This window comes from Coregonus lavaretus (genome assembly GCF_964263955.1).
Source record: "Coregonus lavaretus genome assembly, chromosome: 16".
In the NCBI taxonomy this organism is placed as follows: Eukaryota; Metazoa; Chordata; class Actinopteri; order Salmoniformes; family Salmonidae; genus Coregonus; species Coregonus lavaretus.
In genome coordinates this window covers 39478872-39503066 of record NC_140003.1, presented here as the reverse complement: position 1 = coordinate 39503066, position 24195 = coordinate 39478872, and the positions used below count along the sequence as shown (strand labels likewise).

Here is a 24195-nt window from a genome sequence, read left to right as displayed (position 1 = left end):
TACCGCTTGCCGTGCGGTAGCAGAGAGAACAGTCTATGACTAGGGTGACTGGAGTCTTTGACAATTTTGAGGGCCTTCCTCTGACACCGCCTGGTATAGAGGTCCTGGATGGCAGGGAGCTTTGCCCCAGTGATGTACTGGGCCGTACGCACTACCCTCTGTAGTGCCTTGCGGTCAGAGGCCAAGCAGTTGCCATACCAGGCGGTGATGCAACCAGTCAGGATGCTCTCGATGGTGCAGCTGTAGAATTTTTTGAGGATCTGAGGACCCATGCCAAATCTTTTTAGTCTCCTGAGGGGGAATAGGCTTTGTCGTGCCCTCTTCACGACTGTCTTGGTGTGTTTGGACCATGATAGTTCGTTGGTGATGTGGACACCAAGGAACTTGAAGCTCTCAACCTGTTCCACTACAGCCCCGTCGATGAGAATGGGGGCGTGCTCAGTCCTCTTTTTTTTCCTGTAGTCCACAATCATCTCCTTTGTCTTGGTCACGTTGAGGGAGAGGTTGTTGTCCTGGCACCACACGGCCAGATCTCTGACCTCCTCCCTATAGGCTGTCTCATCGTTGTCGGTGATCAGGCCTACCACTGTTGTGTCGTCGGCAAACTTAATGATGGTGTTGGAGTCGTGCCTGGCCATGCAGTCATGGGTGAACAGAGAGTACAGGAGGGGACTGAGCACGCACCCCTGAGGGGCCCCCGTGTTGAGGATCAGTGTGGCAGATGTGTTGTTACCTACCCTTACCACCTGGGGGCGGCCCGTCAGGAAGTCCAGGATCCAGTTGCAGAGGGAGGTGTTTAGTCCCAGGATCCTTAGCTTAGTGATGAGCTTTGAGGGCACTATGGTGTTGAATGCTGAGCTGTAGTCAATGAATAGCATTCTCACGTAGGTGTTCCTCTTGTCCAGGTGGGAAAGGGCAGTGTGGAGTGCGATAGAGATTGCATCATCTGTGGATCTGTTGGGGCGGTATGCAAATTGGAGTGGGTCTAGGGTTTCTGGGATTATGCTGTTGATGTGAGCCATGACCAGTCTTTCAAAGCACTTCATGGCTACAGACGTCAGTGCCACGGGTCGGTAGTCATTTAGGCAGGTTATCTTAGAGTTCTTGGGCACGGGGACTATGGTGGTCTGCTTGAAACATGTTGGTATTACAGACTCAGTCAGGGACATGTTGAAAATGTCAGTGAAGACACTTGCCAGTTGGTCAGCACATGCTCGGAGTACACGTCCTGGTAATCCGTCTGGCCCTGCGGCCTTGTGAATGTTGACCTGCTTAAAAGTCTTACTCACATCGGCTACGGAGAGCGTGATCACATAGTCGTCCGGAACAGCTGGTGCTCTCATGCATGCTTCAGTGTTGCTTGCCTCGAAGCGAGCATAGAAGTGGTTTAGCTCGTCTGGTAGGCTTGTGTCACTGGGCAGCTCGCGGCTGTGCTTCCCTTTGTAGTCTGTAATAGTTTTCAAGCCCTGCCACATCCGACGAGCGTCAGAGCCAGTGTAGTATGATTCAATCTTAGACCTGTATTGACTCTTTGCCTGTTTGATGGTTCGTCGGAGGTCATAGCGGGATTTCTTATAAGCGTCCGGGTTAGAGTCCCGTTCCTTGAAAGCGGCAGCTCTACCCTTTAGCTCAGTGCGGATGTTTCCTGTAATCCATGGCTTCTGGTTGGGGTATGTACGTACGGTCACTGTGGGGACGACATCATCGATGCACTTATTGATGAAGCCAGTGACTGATGTGGTGTACTCCTCAATGCTGTCTGAAGAATCCCTGAACATGTTCCAGTCTGTGCTAGCAAAACAGTCCTGTAGCTTAGCATCTGCGTCATCTGACCACTTTTTTATTAGCCGAGTCACTGGTGCTTCCTGCTTCAGTTTTTGCTTATAAGCAGGAATCAGGAGGATAGAGTTATGGTCAGATTTGCCAAATGGAGGGCGAGGGAGAGCTTTGTATGCGTCTCTGTGTGTGGAGTAAAGGTGGTCTAGAGTTTTTTCCCCTCTGGTTGCACATTTAACATGCTGGTAGAAATGAGGTAGAACGGATTTAAGTTTCCCTGCATTAAAGTCCCCTGCTACTAGGAGCGCTGCATCTGGATGAGCGTTTTCCTGTTGATTAATGGCCTTGTACAACTCATTCAGTGCAATCTTAATGCCAGCATTGGTTTGTGGTGGTAAATAGACAGCTATGAAAAGTATAGATGAAAACTCTCTTGGTAAATAGTGTGGTCTACAGCTTATCATAAGATACTCTACCTCAGGCGAGCAAAACCTTGAGACTTCCTTAGTATTTGATTTTGTGCACCAGCTGTTGTTTACAAAAATACAGAGACCGCCACCCCTCGTCTTACCCGAGTCTGCCGTTCTGTCCTGCCGATGTAGCGTATAGCCTGCTAGCTGAATGTTGTCATTGTTGTCATTCAGCCACGACTCCGTGAAACATAAGATATTACAGTTTTTAATGTCCCGTTGGTAGGATAACCGTAATCTTAAATCGTCCATTTTATTATCCAAAGCTTGAACGTTGGCTAATAGGATTGATGGGAGAGGCAGTTTACTCGTTCGCCGTCGGATCTTTACAAGGCACCCCGACCTACGTCCACGGTATCTCCGTCTCTTCCTCACGCGAATGACGGGGATCTGGGCCTTGTCTGGAGTCTGTAGAATATCCTTCGCGAACGCCTCGTTGAAGAAAAAGTGTTCGTCCAACGCGAGGTGAGTAATCGCTGTCCTGATATCCAGAAGCTCTCTTTGGTTATAAGAGACGATGGCATAAACATTATGTACAAAATAAATTACAAATAACGCGGAAAAACACACATAATAGTACAATTGGTTAGAGGGCTGTAAAACGGCAGCCATCTTCTTCCGGCGCTATTGTTGCAGTGTAGTGAAATGCTTGTGTTCCTAGCTCCAACAGTGCAGTAATATCTAACAATACACAACAATACACACATCTAAAAGTAAAATAATTAAGAAGTGTATACATTTTAGGACTAGCAATGTCGAGGTACAGAGTATAAATATATATATATATGTGTGTGTGTGTTCCCTAGTTTCCGGTGCCTTGGTCTGTGTGTGATATGGGATGTATAGACATTATGGACAGTATGTGGATAGAATATGTAGTATATCTGAAGAATATGTGAATAGAATAGTATATGTACAGCAATAGTTGTATAGGATGGACTTGACTAGAATACAGTATATACATATGAAATGGGTAAAACAGTATGTAAATATTATTAAAGTGACCAGTGTTCCGTTATTAAAGTGGCCAGTGTTCCATTATTAAAGTGACCAGTGTTCCATTATTAAAGTGACCAGTGTTCCATTATTAAAGTGACCAGTGTTCCGTTATTAAAGTGACCAGTGTTCCGTTATTAAAGTGACCAGTGTTGCATGTCTGTGTACACTACATGATCAAATGTATGTGGACACCTGCTTGTCGAACCTCTCATTCCAAAATCATGAGCATTAATATGTAGTTGGTCCCCCTTTGCTGCTTTAACAGCCTCCACTCTTCTGGGAAGGCTTTCTACTAGATGTTGGAACATTGCTGTGGGGACATGCTTCCATTCAGCCACAAGAGCATTAGTGAGGTTGGGCACTGATGTTGGGCGATTAGGCCTGCCTCGCAGTCGGCGTTCCAATTCATCCCAAAGGTATTCGATGGGGTTGAGGTCAGGGCTCTGTGCAGGCCAGTCAAGTTCTACCACACCGATCTCGACAAACCATTTCTGTATGGACCTCGTTTTGTGTACGTGGGCATTGTCATGCTGAAACAGGAAAGGGCCTTCCCCAAACTGTTGCCACAAAGTTGGAAGCACAGAATAGTCTAGAATGTCATTGTATGCTGTAGCATTAAGATTTCCCTTCACTGGAACTAAGGGGCCTAGCCCGAACCATGAAAAACAGCCCCATACCATTATTCCTCCTCCACCAAACTTTACAGTTGGCACTATGCATTGGGGCAAGTTGCGTTCTCCTGGCATCCGCCAAACCCAGATTAGTCCGTCGGACTGCCAGATGGTGAAGCATGATTCATCACTCCAGAGAACGCGTTTCCACTGCTCCAGATTCCAATGGCTTTACACCACTCCAGCTGATGCTTGGCATTGCGCATATTGATCTTAGGCTTGTGTGTGGCTGCTTCGGCCGTGGAAACCCATTTCATGAAGCTCCCGACGAACTGTTCTTGTGCTGACGTTGCTTCCAGAGGCAGTTTAGAATGCAGTAGTGAGTGTTGCAACCGAGGACAGACGATTTTTACACGCTTCAGCACAGTCCCGTTCTGTGAGCTTGTGTGGCCTACCACTTCGCGGCTGAGCCATGTTGTTCCTAGACGTTTCCACTTCACAATAACAGCACTTACAGTTGACCGGGGCAGCTGTAGCAGGGCAGAAATTTGACGAACTGACTTGTTGGAAAGGTGGCATCCTATGAAGGTGCCACGTTGAAAGTCACTGAGCTCTTCAGTAAGGCCATTCTACTGCCTATGTTTGTCAATGGGGATTGCATGGCTGTGTGCCCTATTTTACACACCTGTCAGCAACGGGTGTGGCTGAAATGGACGAATCCACTAATTTGAAGGGGTGTCCACATACTTCTGTATATATAGTGTACATAAGGCAGCAGCCTCTAAGGTGCAGGGTTGAGTAACCAGGTAGTAGCCGGCTAGTGACAGTGACTAAGTTCAGGGCAGCGTACTGGGTGGAGGCTAGTGATGGCTATTTAACAGTCTGATGGCCTTGAGATAGAAGCTGTTTTTCAGTCTCTGTCCCAGCTTTGATGCACCTGTGCTGACCTCGCCTTCTGGATGATAGCGGCGTGAATAGGCCGTGGCTCGGGTGGCTGAGGTCCTTGATGATCTTCTTGGCCTTCCTGTGACATCGGGTCCTGTAGATGTCCTGGAGGGCAGGCAGTGTGCCCCCGGTGATGCGTTGGGCAGACCGCACCACCCTCTGGAGAGCCCTGCGGTTGCAGACGGTGCAGTTGCTGTACCAGGCGGTGATACAGCCCGACAGGATGCTCTCAATGGTGCATCTGTAAAAGTTTGTGAGGGTCTTGTGTGCCAAGACACATTTCTTCACCCTCCTGAGGTTGTAGAGGTGCTGTTGCGCCTTCTTCACCACACTGTCTGTGTTGGGGGAACATTTCAGAATGTCAGTGATGTGTACGCCGAGGAACTTGAAGCTTTTCACCTTCTTCACTACGGCCCAGTTGATGTGGATGGGAGCGTGCTCCCTCTTCTGTCTCCTGAAGTCCACGATCAGCTCCTTTGTTTTGTTGACGTTGAGGGAGAGGTTATTTTCCTGGCACCACTCCGCCAGGGTACTCACCTCCTCCCTGTAGGCTGTCTCGTCGTTGTTAGTAATCAGTCTGTTGTGTCATCTGCAAGCTTGGTGATTGAGTTGGAGGCGTGCATGGCCATGCAGTCATGGGTGAACAGGGAGTACAGGTGGGGGCTGAGCACGCACTCTTGTGGGGCCCCTGTGTTGAGGACCAGCATAGTGGAGGTGTTGTTGCCTACCTTCACCACCTGGGAGCGGCCCGTCAGGAAGTCCAGGACCGAGTTGCACAGGGAGGGATTCAGACCCAGTGCCCCGAGCTTAATGATGAGCTTGGAGGGTACTATGGTGTTGAATGCTGAGCTATAGTCAATGAACAGCATTCTTACATAGGTATTCCTCTTGTCCCGAGGGGAAAGGGTAGTGCGATGGTGATTGCATCATCCGTGCATCTATTGGGGTGTTATGCAAATTGCAGTAGGTCAAGGGTGTTGGGTAATGATGTCAGATATGATAAGAGGACTGTATGTGTCAGACATGATAAGAGGACTGTATTTGTCAGACATGATAAGAGGACTCTGTATGTCAGACATGATAAGAGGACTGTATGTGTCAGACATGATAAGAGGACTCTCTATGTGTCAGACATGATAAGAGGACTGTATGTGTCAGACATGAAAAGAGGACTCTGTATGTGTCAGACATGATAAGAGGACTGTATGTGTCAGACATGATAAGAGGACTGTATGTGTCAGACATGATAAGAGGACTCTGTATGTGTCAGACATGATAAGATAACTCTGTATGTGTCAGACATGATAAGAGGACTGTATGTGTCAGACATGATAAGAGGACTGTATGTGTCAGACATGATAAGAGGACTGTATGTGTCAGACATGAAAAGAGGACTCTGTATGTGTCAGACATGATAAGAGGACTCTCTATGTGTCAGACATGATAAGAGGACTCTGTATGTGTCAGACATGATAAGAGGACTGTATGTGTCAGACATGATAAGAGGACTGTATGTGTCAGACATGATAAGAGGACTGTATGTGTCAGACATGAAAAGAGGACTCTGTATGTGTCAGACATGATAAGAGGACTCTCTATGTGTCAGACATGATAAGAGGACTCTGTATGTGTCAGACATGATAAGAGGACTGTATGTGTCAGACATGAAAAGAGGACTGTATGTGTCAGACATGATAAGAGGACTCTGTATGTGTCAGACATGATAAGAGGACTGTATGTGTCAGACATGATAAGAGGACTGTATGTGTCAGACATGATAAGAGGAGTCTCTATGTGTCAGACATGATAAGAGGACTGTATGTGTCAGACATGATAAGAGGACTCTGTATGTCAGACATGAAAAGAGGACTCTGTATGTGTCAGACATGAAAAGAGGACTGTATGTGTCAGACATGATAAGATAACTCTGTATGTGTCAGACATGATAAGAGGACTCTGTATGTGTCAGACATGAAAAGAGGACTCTGTATGTGTCAGACATGAAAAGAGGACTCTGTATGTGTCAGACATGATAAGAGGACTCTGTATGTGTCAGACATGAAAAGAGGACTATGTGTCAGACATGATAAGAGGACTCTATGTGTCAGACATGATAAGAGGACTGTATGTGTCAGACATGATAAGAGGACTGTATGTGTCAGACATGATAAGAGGACTGTATGTGTCAGACATGATAAGAGGACTGTATGTGTCAGACATGATAAGAGGACTGTATGTGTCAGACATGATAAGAGGACTGTATGTGTCAGACATGAAAAGAGGACTGTATGTGTCAGACATGATAAGAGGACTCTGTATGTGTCAGACATGATAAGAGGACTCTATGTGTCAGACATGATAAGAGGACTCTATGTGTCAGACATGATAAGAGGACTGTATGTGTCAGACATGATAAGAGGACTGTATGTGTCAGACATGATAAGAGGACTCTGTATGTCAGACATGATAAGAGGACTGTATGTGTCAGACATAATAAGAGGACTGTATGTGTCAGACATGATAAGAGGACTCTCTATGTGTCAGACATGGTAAGAGGACTCTATGTGTCAGACATGATAAGAGGACTGTATGTGTCAGACATGATAAGAGGACTGTATGTGTCAGACATGATAAGAGGACTCTGTATGTCAGACATGATAAGAGGACTGTATGTGTCAGACATAATAAGAGGACTGTATGTGTCAGACATGATAAGAGGACTCTCTATGTGTCAGACATGGTAAGAGGACTCTATGTGTCAGACATGATAAGAGGACTGTATGTGTCAGACATGATAAGAGGACTGTATGTGTCAGACATGATAAGAGGACTGTATGTGTCAGACATGATAAGAGGACTGTATGTGTCAGACATGATAAGAGGACTGTATGTGTCAGACATGATAAGAGGACTGTATGTGTCAGACACGATAAGAGGACTGTATGTGTCAGACATGAAAAGAGGACTGTATGTGTCAGACATGATAAGAGGACTCTGTATGTGTCAGACATGATAAGAGGACTCTGTATGTGTCAGACATGATAAGAGGACTCTATGTGTCAGACATGATAAGAGGACTCTATGTGTCAGACATGATAAGAGGACTGTATGTGTCAGACATGATAAGAGGACTGTATGTGTCAGACATGATAAGAGGACTCTGTATGTCAGACATGATAAGAGGACTGTATGTGTCAGACATAATAAGAGGACTGTATGTGTCAGACATGATAAGAGGACTGTATGTGTCAGACATGATAAGAGGACTGTATGTGTCAGACATGGTAAGAGGACTCTATGTGTCAGACATGATAAGAGGACTGTATGTGTCAGACATGATAAGAGGACTCTATGTGTCAGACATGATAAGAGGACTGTATGTGTCAGACATGATAAGAGGACTCTATGTGTCAGACATGATAAGAGGACTCTATGTGTCAGACATGGTAAGAGGACTGTATGTGTCAGACATGGTAAGAGGACTCTATGTGTCAGACATGATAAGAGGACTGTATGTGTCAGACATGATAAGAGGACTCTCTATGTGTCAGACATGATAAGAGGACTGTATGTGTCAGACATGATAAGAGGACTCTGTATGTGTCAGACATGATAAGAGGACTCTGTATGTGTCAGACATGATAAGAGGACTGTATGTGTCAGACATGATAAGAGGACTGTATGTGTCAGACATGATAAGAGGACTGTATGTGTCAGACATGATAAGAGGACTGTATGTGTCAGACATGATAAGAGGACCCAGCTTTTTAGAGTTGATATCAGTCTGAAGTGTGGAGCTGAGACTCATGAGTGTTCTTGCTAGAACAAACTATAAGGTTATTGTTGTGTGTGCGCAGGGTGGCTACATGGCTGCCAAGGTGTCCAAGCTGGATGAGCAGTTTAAGCTGGACGTCCCCAGAGAGAGGCAGAAAGATGCAGCCTGCTCAAGCATCTTCACTGGGGTGGCCATCTATGTCAACGGATACACAGGTGAGACACATGGGCGTTAACCTATACCCCACCCTTACCCCACTGATCCTAGCGTGATCCCTCATATGGCTACTAGACTACACTTTCTGTGCAATTTAACTTTCATGTTTGTGTGTGTACTACTAGATAATAGACATGGTTCATGTGGGGTTCAGTTCTTCGATTTGTTGGAAGTTTCACTTTCTACCTCTTTATTCTGTTTTTCCACATTGCTTTCCTCCTCCTTTCCATCTCTCCTTCCTGGCTTCCTCCTCCTTTCCATCTCTCATTTTATCCCAATCTCTTCTTCCATCTCTACTCTCCCATCATTTCTTTCTCCATCTTTCAATATTTTCCCTTTCCCCCTCTGATCTCCACTTCTCTTTTTTAAAATCACATTTCTGTCCTCTAACATGGAATCTCTCTTTTTTTGACCCACAGGAAAGATACATTGGATATGTAAATGATCTCAAAAAATATCACAGGGGGTACATGGAAATAATCTCTCTCTCTCTCTCTCTCTCTCTCTCTCTATTTCTCTCTCTCTCTCTCTCTCTCTCTCTCTCTCTCACTCTGTGTGTTTGCTTTAGTTAGGGTTGGTTAAATCACACTACTCTTTAATCTCTCGCTGTCTCTTCTCCTCCGTTGTGACCTCTGCTCTTAAAGAAGTAGATCTGTAAAACCAATATGGATATACATCATAAATATATGCCAGAAGACATGGCTGGATTAAATAATAATATGCCTGGGGTAGATATGTCTGTCCCTGTTTTTCCTCTCTCGCTTTTCCCCTTGCCTGTGTGTGTGTGTGTGTGTGTGTGTGTGTGTGTGTGTGTGTGTGTGTGTGTGTGTGTGTGCGCGCAGAGCCACCGACCCATAGATTTACAATGAGTAGAATCAGGATTTCAGAGTTAGTTCTATTCATTCTAATTCTATTGCCAGAACCCAGTGCGGACGAGCTGCGCAGGCTGATGATGCTGCATGGGGGTCAGTTCCATGTGTACTACTCCCGCTCTAAGACCACCCACATCATCACTACCAACCTGCCCAACAGTAAGATACAGGAGTTGATGGACCAGAAGGCGGTCCGGCCAGAGTGGATCACTGACAGGTGTGTGTGTGTGTTGTGTCTAAGTGTAGTGTAATCTACATGATACTTAGTGTTTGAACATACCTCTTTCCCTCCAACAGTATCAAGGCTGGCCATCTCCTGTCCTACCTGCAGTACCAGCTCTATGCCAAGCAGAAAGGCCTGAGCTTCCCCAGTGTGTGTGTTCACCAGGGCCAAGAGGCTGCAGGACCTATCCATGGGCACCTCCAACCCAGCCACAGCCTCGCTGTACCCAGCCTCAATAACCACAACCCAGCCCCTAGCCTTGGGTTGCCCCTATCCAGGCACCACACTCCCACATCCAGCCACAGTCATCTACACACAGACAATCTACACCCCCAACCCATCCAGTATAACCCCCTAGCTGGCCAACCCAGCCCCACACACTCTCTCCCCCTCCCCAGCCACCTCAACCCCCAGCCCAGCCACTCTCTCCCCCTCCCCAGCCACCTCAACCCCCAGCCCAGCCACTCTCTCCCCCTCCCCAGCCACCTCAACCCCCAGCCCAGCCACTCTCTCCCCCTCCCCAGCCACCTCAACCCCCAGCCCAGCCACTCTCTCCCCCTCCCCAGCCACCTCAACCCCCAGCCCAGCCACTCTCTCCCCCTCCCCAGCCACCTCAACCCCCAGCCCAGCCACTCTCTCCCCCTCCCCAGCCACCTCAACCCCCAGCCCAGCCACTCTCTCCCCCTCCCCAGCCACCTCAACCCCCAGCCCAGCCACTCTCTCCCCAGCCACCTCAACCCCCAGCCCAGCCACTCTCTCCCCAGCCACCTCAACCCCCAGCCCAGCCACTCTCTCCCCCTCCCCAGCCACCTCAACCCCCAGCCCAGCCACTCTCTCCCCAGCCACCTCAACCCCCAGCCCAGCCACTCTCTCCCCAGCCACCTCAACCCCCAGCCCAGCCACTCTCTCCCCCTCCCCAGCCACCTCAACCCCCAGCCCAGCCGCTCTCACCCCAGCCACCTCAACCCCCAGCCCAGCCACTCTCTCCCCAGCCACCTCAACCCCCAGGCCAGCCGCTCTCACCCCAGCCACCTCACTCCAGGACCCAGCCTCCTCAGACCCTTTTCCTCCAACCACCTTTATTCTGACCCAGGCCACATCACCCACCACATACCCATCCACGGGCAGCCCAAGTTAGGCTGCATCCAGCCTTCTCCTTCAGCCTACACCCACCCACAGACCCCCGGTCCCATCCCTGCAAACCCCAGCCAAGAGCACTTCAAACCTGGACAGGCACAACCTCCGTCCAGCCTCTACTTCTCCAGTCACCTCCAGAACAGCTACCGGGAGCTTGACTTGAGACTGTGAGTGTGTTTTAGGTGTATTTTGATATTTGTATATTGGTCCATGTTTGGGTATTCTCCTGGCATAATAACATACAAAAGTCAATACAGAAAGAACATTGGTTCCATGTTGTGATTCTTAATTCCCACTTCTCTCTCTGTCCTATAGGAATGGATCATTACTGACCTCTTATGACAAGACGGAGAGCGCCAAAATGAATGGTGTGCAAGAGGTGGGCGGTGAGGACCCCTGTCCTGTCAAAACTCCCAGAGGGGTGAAGGACCCCCCTCTGACCAACGGTCACGCCCATCCTGTGAATGTTGCCTTAAAGCCTCTGGTCCTCTCCCCTAACCTCACACGACCCACACCCAGTCCAGACAGGGGGTTACCCCACACTCCCCAATCCATACCCCCGCACCCTGACAACAAGTCCACAGGGGTGTCTGTGTACCTGCACCTCTCCAGCCCCCCATCCAAACCCCCTATCCAACATGACACCCCCAGACTTCCCCAAAGTCCTCCCAACACCCCCATCCCTCCCCCTGTCTCTCACCACAGACACCACGCACAACCGGCCAATGAACAGAGACGCAAGCCCCCTCCGCCCACCTATCAGGAGGCGACGGCTGCCTCGGCATCCCGTCCCCTGGATCTTCCACCTCCGAAGCCCTGTCAGTCAGATTCCCCTCCTGAGAAACCACTCCCCCCTGCCAACCCAAACCCCTCCCCTTCCACTGTCTGTCTGAATGGCAGACACCACAATGCCTTTACTTCTAACCCCACCCCTCTGGAAACCAACAGCCTATCAGGCAACCCCATTCCCTCAAACGACGCTCCTCCGCACCGCGACCAACAATCAGCAAAGGTGAAGACCGGGGGGATCATCTCAGAGTTTTACTCCCACTCTCGTCTACACCACATCTCCACATGGAGGAGTGAGTTCTCTGAATATGTCAACACGTTGCAGAGCAGGAGGAGGACCCCAGGAGGCACCACCTTCCCCGGGAGAGACAGGCTCAGACGCCAGAGGAGAGAGGGTAAGGAGGTGTAGGGTGGGTGTGTGTTTGGAAGGGATGGATTGGATGGTCTCTGTCCGATGGTATGTGAATTCAGAAAACTCAGGCCAGTAATGTCTGTCTCGCTCTCTCTCTCTCTCTCTCTCTCTCTCTCACACACACTCCTCTCTTATCGCTCTCTCACACACACACACACACTCTTCTCTCTCCTCTCTTAAATGTCATAGGGAACATTCTGCATGTTGTTAATGTCATCAGGGTTTGTGTGAGTCTGAGTGTGACGTATTTTGCAGACCATGAATAGCTGTGTTTTTGTATTTGTATTTATTATGGATCCCCATTAGTTCCTGCCAAGGCAGCAGCTACTCTTCCTGGGGTCCAGCAAAATTAAGGCAGCCTTCAGAAAGTATTCATACCCCTTGACTTATTCCACATTTTGTTGTTACAGCCTGAATTCAAAATGGATTAAAAAAATAATAATAATCTAACCCAATACCCCATAATGACAGTGAAAACATGTTTTTAGAAATATGTGCAGATGTATTGAAAATGAAATACAGAAATATCTGATTTACATAAGTATTCACCCTGATTAACTCTTTAGTATTATCCCAGTTTACCTATTTGCTTATGGTCTTGCCTACGCCTCTGTCGACCAGGTTCGGCAGCTGCTCCTGGCCCTCAGTCCTGTATCCTGCATGTGGACATGGACTGTTTCTTTGTCTCCGTGGGGATTATACACCGACCAGACCTCAAAGGTATACACGCACATACACCGACCAGACCTCAAAGGTATACACGCTCATACACCGACCAGACCTCAAAGGTATACACGCACATACACCGACCAGACCTCAAAGGTATACACGCACATACACCGACCAGACCTCAAAGGTATACACGCACATACACCGACCAGACCTCAAAGGTATACACGCACATACACCGACCAGACCTCATAGGTATACACGCACATACACCGACCAGACCTCAAAGGTATACACGCACATACACCGACCAGACCTCAAAGGTATACACGCACATACACCGACCAGACCTCAAAGGTATACACGCACGCACAAACTCAAGTATTTGTATCATATTTGCTATTCTAGTCCTAAATGCCCACTAACCACAACTCTCCTCATTTCCCCCCAGGGAAGACTGTAGCGGTGACCAGTAACCGTGGTCCAGGCAGGGTGGTCCAGAGGCCTGGTGTTGACCGCCAGCCGGAGCTGCAGTACTACCAGAAAAAATACTCCTATCCAGCTGTGTCAGAGAGGAAATATGGGGACCTGGAGGAAATGACATCATCAGAGACGGAGAGTCACATCTCCCACGGCAACAGTGTTGACCAGGATACTGCTGCCCTCTCGATGGCTGAGATCGCCTCCTGTAGCTATGAGGCCAGGTACAACACATATACACACACACACACACACACACACACACACATGCACGCACACCCTCTACCCTATAGTAATATGTGGTCTCTCTTTCTGTCTCTCAGGCAGGCAGGGGTGAGGAACGGGATGTTTTTTGGCCAGGCCAAGCAGCTGTGTCCCTCCCTGCAGTCTGTCCCTTATGACTTCCAGGCCTACAAGGAGGTGGCCCTGGCCATGTACGAGACCCTCGCCAGGTACGGCTGGAGGGATGGATGAACAGACCATGACTATTGGTTACTTGGTAGGATTGTAGTACAACCTCATCTGATGGACAACAAATTCATTTAACTTTCTCTTTATTTTCTCCTCCTCACCCTCTCCGCTCTCTCTCTCTCTCTCTCTCTCTCTCTCTCTCTCTCTCTCTCTCTCTCTGTAGTTATTCTCACGACATTGAGGCCCTGAGTTGTGATGAGGCGTTGGTGGATAGCTCTGCCCTGCTGGCTGAGTTGAGTGTTACACCAGACGAGCTGGCCAGTGCCATCCGGGCAGACGTCAGGGAGAGGACTGGGTGCTCCGCCTCAGTGGGCATGGGTGAGTAGTTCCACGCCTTCCTGTGCCACCCCTGAGTCACATACTGGACACCCCCCGTAGACCCTGTAAGACTCTGGGGGCCCATACGCCTGTCATCAATGTCCATTTTTTTTTACATTTAATAAATCATTTTGTCAGTAACCCTCCAAAAAGTTTTTCATAAACCTTTTTAATTTCCATATGTACTAGGAAGCTAAGTGTTTGTTTCTTGGTCATCAAGGAATGTAACTGTAATGTGCCTCAGGCCTTGAAAAAGAAAACGTTTAACTGATTGAAAGTATAAGGGGATATCGGTGGTCAAGGCAACGACAGCGCCTGAGCAATGAGTGGAGCTGACTTGGGTGTTCAAAAGCGCATCAGACCGAGAGCCTAATGCTTCTTAGATAATAATTAATGATTTTCTGTTTAGAAAACAATTTCTCCTCAGAAGCGACAGTTTCAGGGATGGTAAAAACAGCTTGATTGCCGTAGCCACATCAGGGAAACTGGACAGGAGGGAGTGGTGCTTCAAATACAGCAGTTCTGCAACATCTTTAATTGAACCTCTCATTCTCCTTAATTGCCGGCCTCAACGGAAAGAGGTTAACTGTATAGGAATCTCTGGGGACAGGTCGTCTGGATATTGGACAGCCAATAAATTGGCAAATGCAAACATCTTTAGCGGACAACAGTTGAGGGCTTGAACAAAAAAAAGCGGTTTGCGATTTCGTTCATACTGGTGAACCGGCGTTTGAGTTGTGTGGTTGCAATATCAACAGTCCCTTATCTCTGGTATATCTTGGCATGCATCATTCAAGACTAAGTTTAAATTGTGTGCAACGCAATGGACATGTAATGCACAATGTCTCAGGAAAGACCGTCTGGGTTGGCAATACTCAGTATAGGAAACCAGAGAAAGTGAAAGTGCTTTATGCTAGTGACAGGGATGAAGCATTTGGAAACGGATGGGCAGCATAGTTTCCCTCCCACTGTAACACACCCTGTCTAACCTCTGTGACCTCTCACTTCTGACCTGTCCAGGGTCCAACATCCTGTTGGCGAGGATGGCTACCCGAAAGGCTAAGCCCAACGGACAGTACCTCCTGAGGTCAGAGGAAGTGGATGACTTCATCAGGGACCAGACAGTGACCAGCCTACCAGGTGAGGCATTACAGCACCACCTGCTGGCCACACGCCACACACACAGTTACTCTGCAACTGATGATCATCTTTCTTGTGCATCTCCAAAATATAAACTGTCCTTCTCTACACCCTCCATCTCTCCCTCTCCACCCATTCCTCTATTTCTCTCCCCTCTTCTCCCTTAGGTGTGGGCCGTTCTATGGGTGGTAAGCTGGCATCTCTGGGTGTGAGGTCTTGTGGGGACCTGCAGCAGGTGTCTCTGCAGCAGCTACAGAAGGAGTTTGGCCCGCGCACCGGTCAGACCCTCTTCAGGTTCTGCCGAGGTCTGGACGACCGGCCCGTCCGCAGCGAGAAGGAGAGGAAGTCTGTCTCGGCCGAGATGAACTACAACATCCGCTTCACACAGGTCCGTATCTGTTTAATCCGGTTTACACGGGTAAGAGCTTGTTTGATCTGGTCCACGCAGGTCAGAACTGGTTTATACTGGTCAGAACTGGTTTATACTGGTCAGAACTGGGGCTTATTCAATGAGGCAGAATATTCAGATTGTTCAGAATGGAATATTTCCTGTAGAACAGACATTCTTCTTTGCCTGTTCAAGGTGACAGGCTTTTCTATCACTTTCTCCATTCTCTCTTTCTCAAAATTCTCAAAATTCTCTCCATCTCACCAGGTGGACGAGGTGGAGTCGTTCCTGACCAACCTGGCCATGGAGGTGCAGAAGCGTCTGCAGGGGGCGGGGCTTAGGGGTCGCAGGGTGACCCTGAAAGTCATGGTCCGTAAGGCAGGGGCCCCGGTGGAGCCATCCAAGTACGGTGGTCATGGCATCTGTGACAATCTGGCCAGGTGAGAGAGACAAATGGACACAGTAGCCGTGTCCGAATACCCATAAATAATAGGCTTTTTTTATGGTATGTGAAATTTAGAAAATGTAGTATGCTTTAAATGCCAGGATGTCGTACTCATTTTGGCTTTTCATCTAGTAGATTTAGCTGCACACTATTGAGGAAGAGAATCGCCTTTTCACACTCTACATAAATAAACATTAGAGAGAGGCATTCTCAGCATGGATTAGCCTAGTATGTTATTTGTTGCTTACTGCATTCGTTTTTAAAATAAAAAAGTATGTTCTAAATAGTTTGTAGTACAATTAGTACACAGTATGTGGTTTTAGTAAATAGTAGGCAAGACAGATTTCAAACATGGTCAGGAACACACTGCGGGGACATACATTTTACATTTACATTTTAGTCATTTAGCAGACGCTCTTATCCAGAGCGACTTACAGGAGCAATTAGGGTTAAGTGCCTTGCTCAAGGGCACATTTACGTCATTTAGCAGACGCTCTTATCCAGAGCGACTCACAAATTGGTGCATTCACCCTATAGCCAGTGGGATAACCACTTTACAATTTTTTTTTTTGGGGGGGGGGGGGGGGGTAGAAGGATTACTTTATCCTATCCCAGGTATTCCTTAAAGAGGTGGGGTTTCAAATGTCTCCGGAAGGTGGTGAGTGACTCCGCTGTCCTGGCGTCGTGAGGGAGCTTGTTCCACCATTGGGGTGCCAGAGCAGCGAACAGTTTTGACTGGGCTGAGCGGGAACTATGCTTCCGCAGAGGAAGGGGAGCCAGCAGGCCAGAGGTGGATGAACGCAATGTGGATGAACGCAATAATTGAGTGTGTGTTCCTCTCCTCTTCTCCTCACTGTCTCCTCTACCCTCCTCTCTCAGGTCAGTGACCCTGGCACAGCTTACAGACAGTGGTCATCTGATAGCCAGTGAGGTCATCAAGCTGTTCCACACAATGAGGCTGGAGGTGCAGGACCTGAGGGGGGTGGGCCTCCAGGTGCAGCTCCTTGAGGGGGCCCGCTCCACCCCCCAGGACCCCTCGGGCCCTAGAACGCGCTCCGTCAGAGACATGCTGCTGGCTGAGTGCCCCCCTGCCCAACATAACCACACAGGTGGGTGTGTGGTTGTGTGTGTGTGTGTTACCTTAAGGAGCCAGTCATCGAGCCATAGACCGACCTCTACTCTCTCTCTCTTCAGATTCGCTACTTAATACCCCCATTACTGACACATGCATCAGTCAGGAAAATAGTTCCTCTGCCAGAGTCCTGCCCTCCTTCTCCACTCCCTGCCCTACATCGCCTGCTGAGCCAATCCCAGGGACGAGTAAAGGAGAGCCGCCACCCACTACACACACACCTAACCATGTTGGTACACGCCTAAGCCTCAGCATCGAGGTCCCCCCTCCCTCCCAGGTACTTCACCCCTAGTTCAACAGTGCATTGCTTTCATTGAAAAAACATTGTTTTTGAAGCATCATTTCAAATCAAATCAAATTGTATTTGTCACGTGCGCCGAATACAACAGGTGTAGACCTTACCGTGAAAAACGTACTTACAAGCCCTTAACCAACAATGAAGTTAAGAAAATATTTACTAAATAAACTAGTAAGTAAAAAGTTAAATAAAAAGTAACACAATAAAATAACAATAACGAGGCTATATGCAGGGGGTACTGGTACCGAGTCAATGTGCCGAGGTAATTTGTACATGTAGGTAGGGGTAAAGTGACTATGCATAGATAATAAACAGCAAGTAGCAGCAGTGTAAAAATAAAGGGGGGGGGGGGGGGGGTCAATGCAAATAGTCCGGGTGGCCATTTGATTAATTGTTCAGCAGTGTTATGGCTTGGGGGTAGAAGCTGTTAAGGAGTCTTTTCGGCAGTTTAAAAGCGCCCTCACTCATAGGTTTCCCAAGAGTAATTTTGTGTGTGGGCCGTGTGTGTGTGCCGTGTGTGTGTGTGCCGTGTGTGTGTCCGTGTGTGTGTCTGTGTCCATGTCAGGTGGACCGGTCAGTGTTGGAGGCCTTGCCTGCAGAGTTGAGAGAACAGGTGGAGCGCTCCTGGACCCACAGAGACACAGAGAGAACCCACAACAGGTCACACCACCACCCCCTTAGCCCCTCTTCTCCTCTCTCTCCCCGTTCATCTTCCCCTCTACCCTCCTCTCCTCCTCCCCCCGCTGCCCCTCCTGTAGGAACACTGGTGCTTCAGATCCCCAACCAGCCTGGACAGACCGGCTCCACAGGCATCATACTGGAACTGCCTGACTTCTCCCAGGTACACACACACACCTGTAAACCTTCTCATTAACGCCAACACCCCTTATAAACACACACACATTCTCTCTCTCTGTCTCTCTGTGTGTGTAGGTTGACCCAGAGGTGTTTGCAGCACTCCCCAGAGAGCTCCAAGAGGAGCTGCATTCAGCGTACGGCCGCAGAGAGAACGCCCAGGCCCAGGGAATCATGGGTAAGACTGCAGACCAAAGTACATTTACATTTACGTCATTTAGCAGACGCTCTTATCCAGAGCGACTTACAATTTGGTGCATTCACCTTCTAGCCAGTGGGACAACCACTTTACAATGTTAATTTTTATTTTATTTGTATAAATTTTTAGTATAAATTTTTTATTTTCTTTAATATTTTTTTGAAATGTTATGTAGTTTAATATTTTTGAAATATACTGTAGTGCAGAATACAGTATATATATCTAATAATATACACTGAGTTTACCAAACATTAGGAACACCTTCCTAATATTGAGTTGCACCCCCCCTCTTTGCCATCAGAACAGCCTCAATTCATCGGGGCATGAACTCTACAAGGTGTCTAAAGTGTGCCAAAGGGATGCTGGTCCATGTTGATTCCAATGCTTCCCACAGTTGTGTCAAGTTGGCTGGTTATCCTTTGGGTGGTGGACCATTCTTGATACACACAGGAAACTGTTGAGCGTGAAAAACCCAGCAGCATTGCAGTTCTTGACACTCTCAAATAAGGCTGAACGATTTTGGAAAATAATCTAATTGCGATTTTTTGCCCCCAATATTGCGATTGCGATTTAATATGCGATTTAATTTATTTATCCTTTTTCCCCTACAAAACATAATGAATTATTTAAATATGACCAACACAATAGTATATACATTTAGTGTGAAATGTTCTTTCCCATAGGCTGGGTCTATTTGTTAGAATTAAATTCAAACATGTATGACTTGAAATAAATGACATTTTTATTGAACTGCTCATTACAGAAACATCTGTGGCTTTGCCACTGTGCATTTAAATAATTTAAACAAAGGCATGAACTTTGTAAACACTGTGTGCAAAAGGTACAGTCTTAAGAAAAAAATAATTTTAAATTGTATGTATCTTACTGCTCCCAAGTCAGTAACATTTCACACAACTGAAACAAGGAATTTGCTTTGAAAATATTTTGTAAAATCAAAGTAAATAAAGTTATAAATAAAAAATGAGAAATGCACTTTTAATTTAGACAAACTATTTTTTATAAACGATTTGAATATTATAATATAAAATAGATGAGCCTCACTTATCTCAAGTACACAACAATAACACACCACACAGACTAAAGTTCACTACGAGTATGGCACTGCCAGCCATACTTATCCAACAGTTCTGTTCTCAGTGGCTCACAGGTTTTTTGCTAAGAAAACCAGAATATTGACTTTTTCTGGCTTCAAGGATGAGCGAGTGCAAGTCACAATATTCCCTCCTGTGCTAAAAAGACGCTCTGAGGGAGCGCTTGTAGCAGGTACACAAAGATACTTGCGTGCCATGGTGCACAACTGTGGGTAGCTGATCTTGTGCACCCTCCACCAAGCCAATGGATCATCTTCTCCATCAATGGTAGGAGTCATCAGGTAATTGTTTATCTCTGCCTCTGCGACATCTTCAAGATTTACAGGCAAAGAAGGAGAGGCTGAACTGGTCTTGAAAAAACTGCCAAGAGACCTCTTCGTCTTTTCCCCCAAGGACTGTGCACTTTGAGGCATCTGAACAGTTTCAGTACGAGACCTCTTCTCCTATTAGATGAAAACAACAGCCATTAGTTTTCCAGTTAGATTTTACAGAAATTTTTTGTTTTTGTGAAATACATAATTATTTACCCAATGATATGTACGTTGTGCCAAGTCTACTATCTCTGTCTTCAGACGAGTCTTGATAGCAGGGATGTTGTCTGTACTGATGTACTGTATTTTGAACCTAGGGTCCAGGAAACAGGCAACATCCAAAAGCTCCTGGATGTTTGGGTCTCCATATTTGTTATTGAGGTATGCTAGGACTTTGGTTTTTATTGATTTAGTCAGGTCAGTGTCCTCAGCATCTTCAGCCAGGACTGATGTGGCAAAAAGGTGGAGAACTGGCTTGAGGTAGGAGATGCTTACATACTCCTCTCCAGAAAGAGCATCAGTAAACTCCAGTAGAGGATGCAGTGCCTTGTGAATCGACTCCAACACGTCAATATCCTGCCAGGTTGGGATAAGGGAGCGTGCATATCGATCTCCAGACAATACCTGAGAAATGGCTTTGGCCTGTTCAAGCACTCTGGCAATCATCATTTCTTTAGAACCCCATCTTGTTGGGCACTCCGTTATGAGGTTGTGCTCAGGGAGTTTGAGCTCTCTCTGTGCCTCCGTCAGGGCTGCTTTCTTCTTCCAACTGTGGGAAAAGTGCCCCACCAGCTTCCTGCACAGTGCTGTTGCCCTTGACACTCTGTCATCTTTGAGTGCATTTTCTAAAAGAAATAAAAAGTAGTGTATTACACACAATTTGAGTTTTGATACAAGGCTCTCACTATTACACACTCAAATTAGCTGTAATTCTGAAATACACACATCCACAACACATCCTCTCTCTCTCTCTCAATTCAAAGGGTCTTTATTTGCATGTCAATTCTCTCTCTCTTTCTCTCTCTCTCTCTCTCATAAACACTAAAAAAACATGTAAAAAACAAAAACAAGAAAAGAAAAAAAATGCAGGTGGGCATTCCACCACAGACAGACATATGATATAAGCAAGTAAAATGAATTTACATATTAGAAAAGGAGTGGAAGTATGAATTTATTTAATCCCATCCGATTTATATAATATCATTTATATATATTTGTATATTCAGCTTTACTAATCGACGCATCTCTCTCTCTCGCACTCGCGCACACACACACACACACACACACACAAACACACACACACACACACACACACACACACACACACACACACACACACACACACACACACACACACACACACGATAACTTACCAATGGCAAGATGTAATCTGTGGCCAAAACATTGGAGCCTCGTCCATTCATTAAGCCGCGCAGCAAGCACCATATTCGACGCGTTGTCCGTCGTGATGCAGACGTGATTCTCCTCGTGGAGATCCCAGCTGACAAGCCCTTCTCTCAGGCCGGCTGCAATATTTTCCCCTGTGTGATCGTCTGGGAAGTAGGTAGTTTGTAGGCAGCGAGCTCGGAGGTTGAAATCTTCATCAATAAAATGGACTGTAAGACTCTGGTACGGCTCAGCTGTGCGGCTTGACCACATATCAGTAGTGCTAGCAAAAAACTCCACCGTTTTAAGTTCCGCGGCGACTTTCTCTTTGCACTTTTTGTACAGCTCCGGTATGGCAGTCTGACTGAAGTATGTGCGGGAGGGTATACTGTAACGTTTATCAAGCGTATGTATTAATGCCATGAACCCAGGCTTGGTCACCGTGCTGAGAGGCATCATATCTTTGGCTATGAACTCGGTTATTGTCCGAGTGATTTCTCCGTGCCGTTTTGAATTACGTTCATACGGAGTGACACTTTCGAACATTTCTGTCAGTGATCCCTGTCTTGAGGTATTTGGCTTGTCTCGCGCACTGATGCTCGGCATTTTGGTCATACAACTGTCATGCATTGATTTGTGGTATTTTTTTAAGTGCTGAAACAGGTTTGTAGTGTTACCCCGTGAAGTAGCAATCGGAGCACGGCATGCTCTGCACAACACCTGACGCTGCTCAGCATCTTCTTTTTTAAAACCAAAATAGTTCCACACCACCGACGTGCTGTTCCTCTTCGATATTAAAGTATCAGCTGTGTCAGTTTCTGACTGTTCCGTCGAGCAAGAGGCCATTGCGCTGGACAGCATGAAAAGTCGCGTCACGTGACCACCTCAAATCGCGCACGTTGCGATTAGAAAATCGCGTTCAGTCAAATCGCGATATTATCGCGAATGCAATTAATCGTTCAGCCCTACTCTCAAACCAGGCGCTTGGCACCTACTACCATACCCCATTCAAAGGCACTTAAATATTTTGTCTTGTCCATTCACCCTCTGAATGGCACACATACACAATACATGTCTTGATTGTTTCAAGGCTTAAAAATCCTTCTTTAACCTGTCTCCTCCCCTTCATCTACACTGATTTGAAGTGGATTTAACAAGTGACATCAATAAGGGATCATAGCTTTCACCTGGATTCACCAGTCAGTCTATGTCATGGAAAGAGCAGGTGTTCTTAATGTTTTGTACACTCAGTGTATAATAATAATATAGTGTATAATAATAATATAATATACAATATATATGCCATTTAGCAATACACTGGAAAGAACCATAGAACCGACTAATGATCAAATTAAACTTTCATTGCATTACCCCCTTCTCTCTCTTTCCTTCTCTACCTTTCACTCCTTCCCTCGCCTCGCTTGTCCCCTCTCCTCTCACCCCTCCCCCCTCTCTTTCTCTGTAGCAGATCAGAGGAACCCCCTGTTGCATCTGAAGCAGGTGGGGGTGGGTCGGATGAAGCGCCGCTACAAGAAGAATGCCAACGCCAGCCCTGCCAAGAAAGGCCCCTCCCCTCTAAAGAGGCCCCGCCCACCAGGAAACAGCCCGGCCAAAGCCCTACCGCACGCACTCAGATCCAGGGACGTACCCAATGGCCTCAAGGTGAGCCCCTAAGCACTTATCCAAGGTCAGTTTTGCGTTTTCTGTTTTATTAATGATGCATAGTGATTGAACTGACCTGAACTGACCCCCATCCAGCTGGAGAATGGACCTTCCACCTCCTCCCTAAAGCAGGACGACCCAGAGACTCTGTCCAAGTTCACCCCTCGCCCTGAACCCACCCTGGCTGGAGCCTGTGATTTTACAGACATCCGAACACTCCTCAGAGAATGGGTCACTACCATCTCAGGTACAGAATGGGGAGTGGGTCGGTCACTACCATCTATGGAAAAGGGGGGACATTTGCTGTCATAGTAGTTGTGTTTTTGACTGTGTTGAAGATGTGGTTTTGTGTAAAAAAACAAAACGTTTTTATAAGTCCTTTTACCCCCTCAGACCCCATGGAGGAGGACATTCTGCAGGTAGTCAAGTACTGCACTGATCTGATCGACGACAAAGACCTAGAGAAACTTGACCTGATCATCAAGTATATGAAGAGGTACGGTCCATTCATGGTCTAACTCTCCCCTCTTCCCCTCTGTATCACAGTGAAGTACCACTCGGCCATGGTCAAATAGGACCTGTTTGGGGTTAGCGGATCATTCTACCCCTGTTGTTGAGATTCCATTTTAGTTCATGTTTTTCTCTTTTGTTCCCATGTGTGTTTAGTTTATTAGATATCCAAGCGTGTTAGGGCTAAGGCATGTCTTCTCATGTCATGGCAGGTTGATGCAGCAGTCTGTGGAGTCTGTATGGAGCATGGCCTTTGACTTCATCCTGGACAACGTGCAGATGGTGGTACAGCAGACTTACGGCAGCACACTGAAGATCACATAGGAGAGGGCACCACTCTGAAGATCACATAGGAGAGGGCAGCACTCTGAAGTTCACATAGGAGAGGGCAGCACTCTGAAGTTCACATAGGAGAGGGCAGCACTCTGAAGATCACGTAGGAGAGGGCAGCACTCTGAAGATCACATAGGAGAGGGCACCACTCTGAAGATCACATAGGAGAGGGAAGCACTCTGAAGATCACATAGGAGAGGGCAGCACTCTGAAGTTCACATAGGAGAGGGCACCACTCTGAAGATCACATAGGAGAGGGCA

The 24195-nt window shown here is 47.2% G+C and overlaps 1 protein-coding gene across 2 annotated transcripts in view; it reads left to right on the top strand.

Moving 5' to 3' along the window:
- Positions 1–23938, top strand: part of LOC311143938 (DNA repair protein REV1-like) — a 31217-nt gene extending 7279 nt beyond the window's left edge. Inside the window, exons 3-22 of one of the 2 annotated variants that reach the window (XM_084179833.1) lie at positions 8659–8791; positions 9713–9881; positions 9962–10348; positions 10916–11191; positions 11340–12208; positions 12847–12945; positions 13346–13598; positions 13698–13826; positions 14009–14163; positions 15184–15303; positions 15471–15691; positions 15959–16131; positions 17016–17245; positions 17331–17545; positions 18132–18407; positions 18500–18599; positions 22895–23091; positions 23188–23338; positions 23485–23587; positions 23814–23938. In XM_084179833.1, the coding sequence (XP_084035959.1) occupies positions 8659–8791; positions 9713–9881; positions 9962–10348; positions 10916–11191; positions 11340–12208; positions 12847–12945; positions 13346–13598; positions 13698–13826; positions 14009–14163; positions 15184–15303; positions 15471–15691; positions 15959–16131; positions 17016–17245; positions 17331–17545; positions 18132–18407; positions 18500–18599; positions 22895–23091; positions 23188–23338; positions 23485–23587; positions 23814–23925 (4368 nt within the window). In that variant the 3' untranslated portion in view covers positions 23926–23938. Of the gene's footprint in view, positions 1–8658; positions 8792–9712; positions 9882–9961; positions 10349–10588; positions 11192–11339; positions 12209–12846; positions 12946–13345; positions 13599–13697; positions 13827–14008; positions 14164–15183; positions 15304–15470; positions 15692–15958; positions 16132–17015; positions 17246–17330; positions 17546–18131; positions 18408–18499; positions 18600–22894; positions 23092–23187; positions 23339–23484; positions 23588–23813 lie in introns of those variants that run through there. The other variant, XM_084179832.1, reaches the window with a different exon arrangement.
- The last annotated feature ends 257 nt before the right edge of the window (positions 23939–24195 follow it).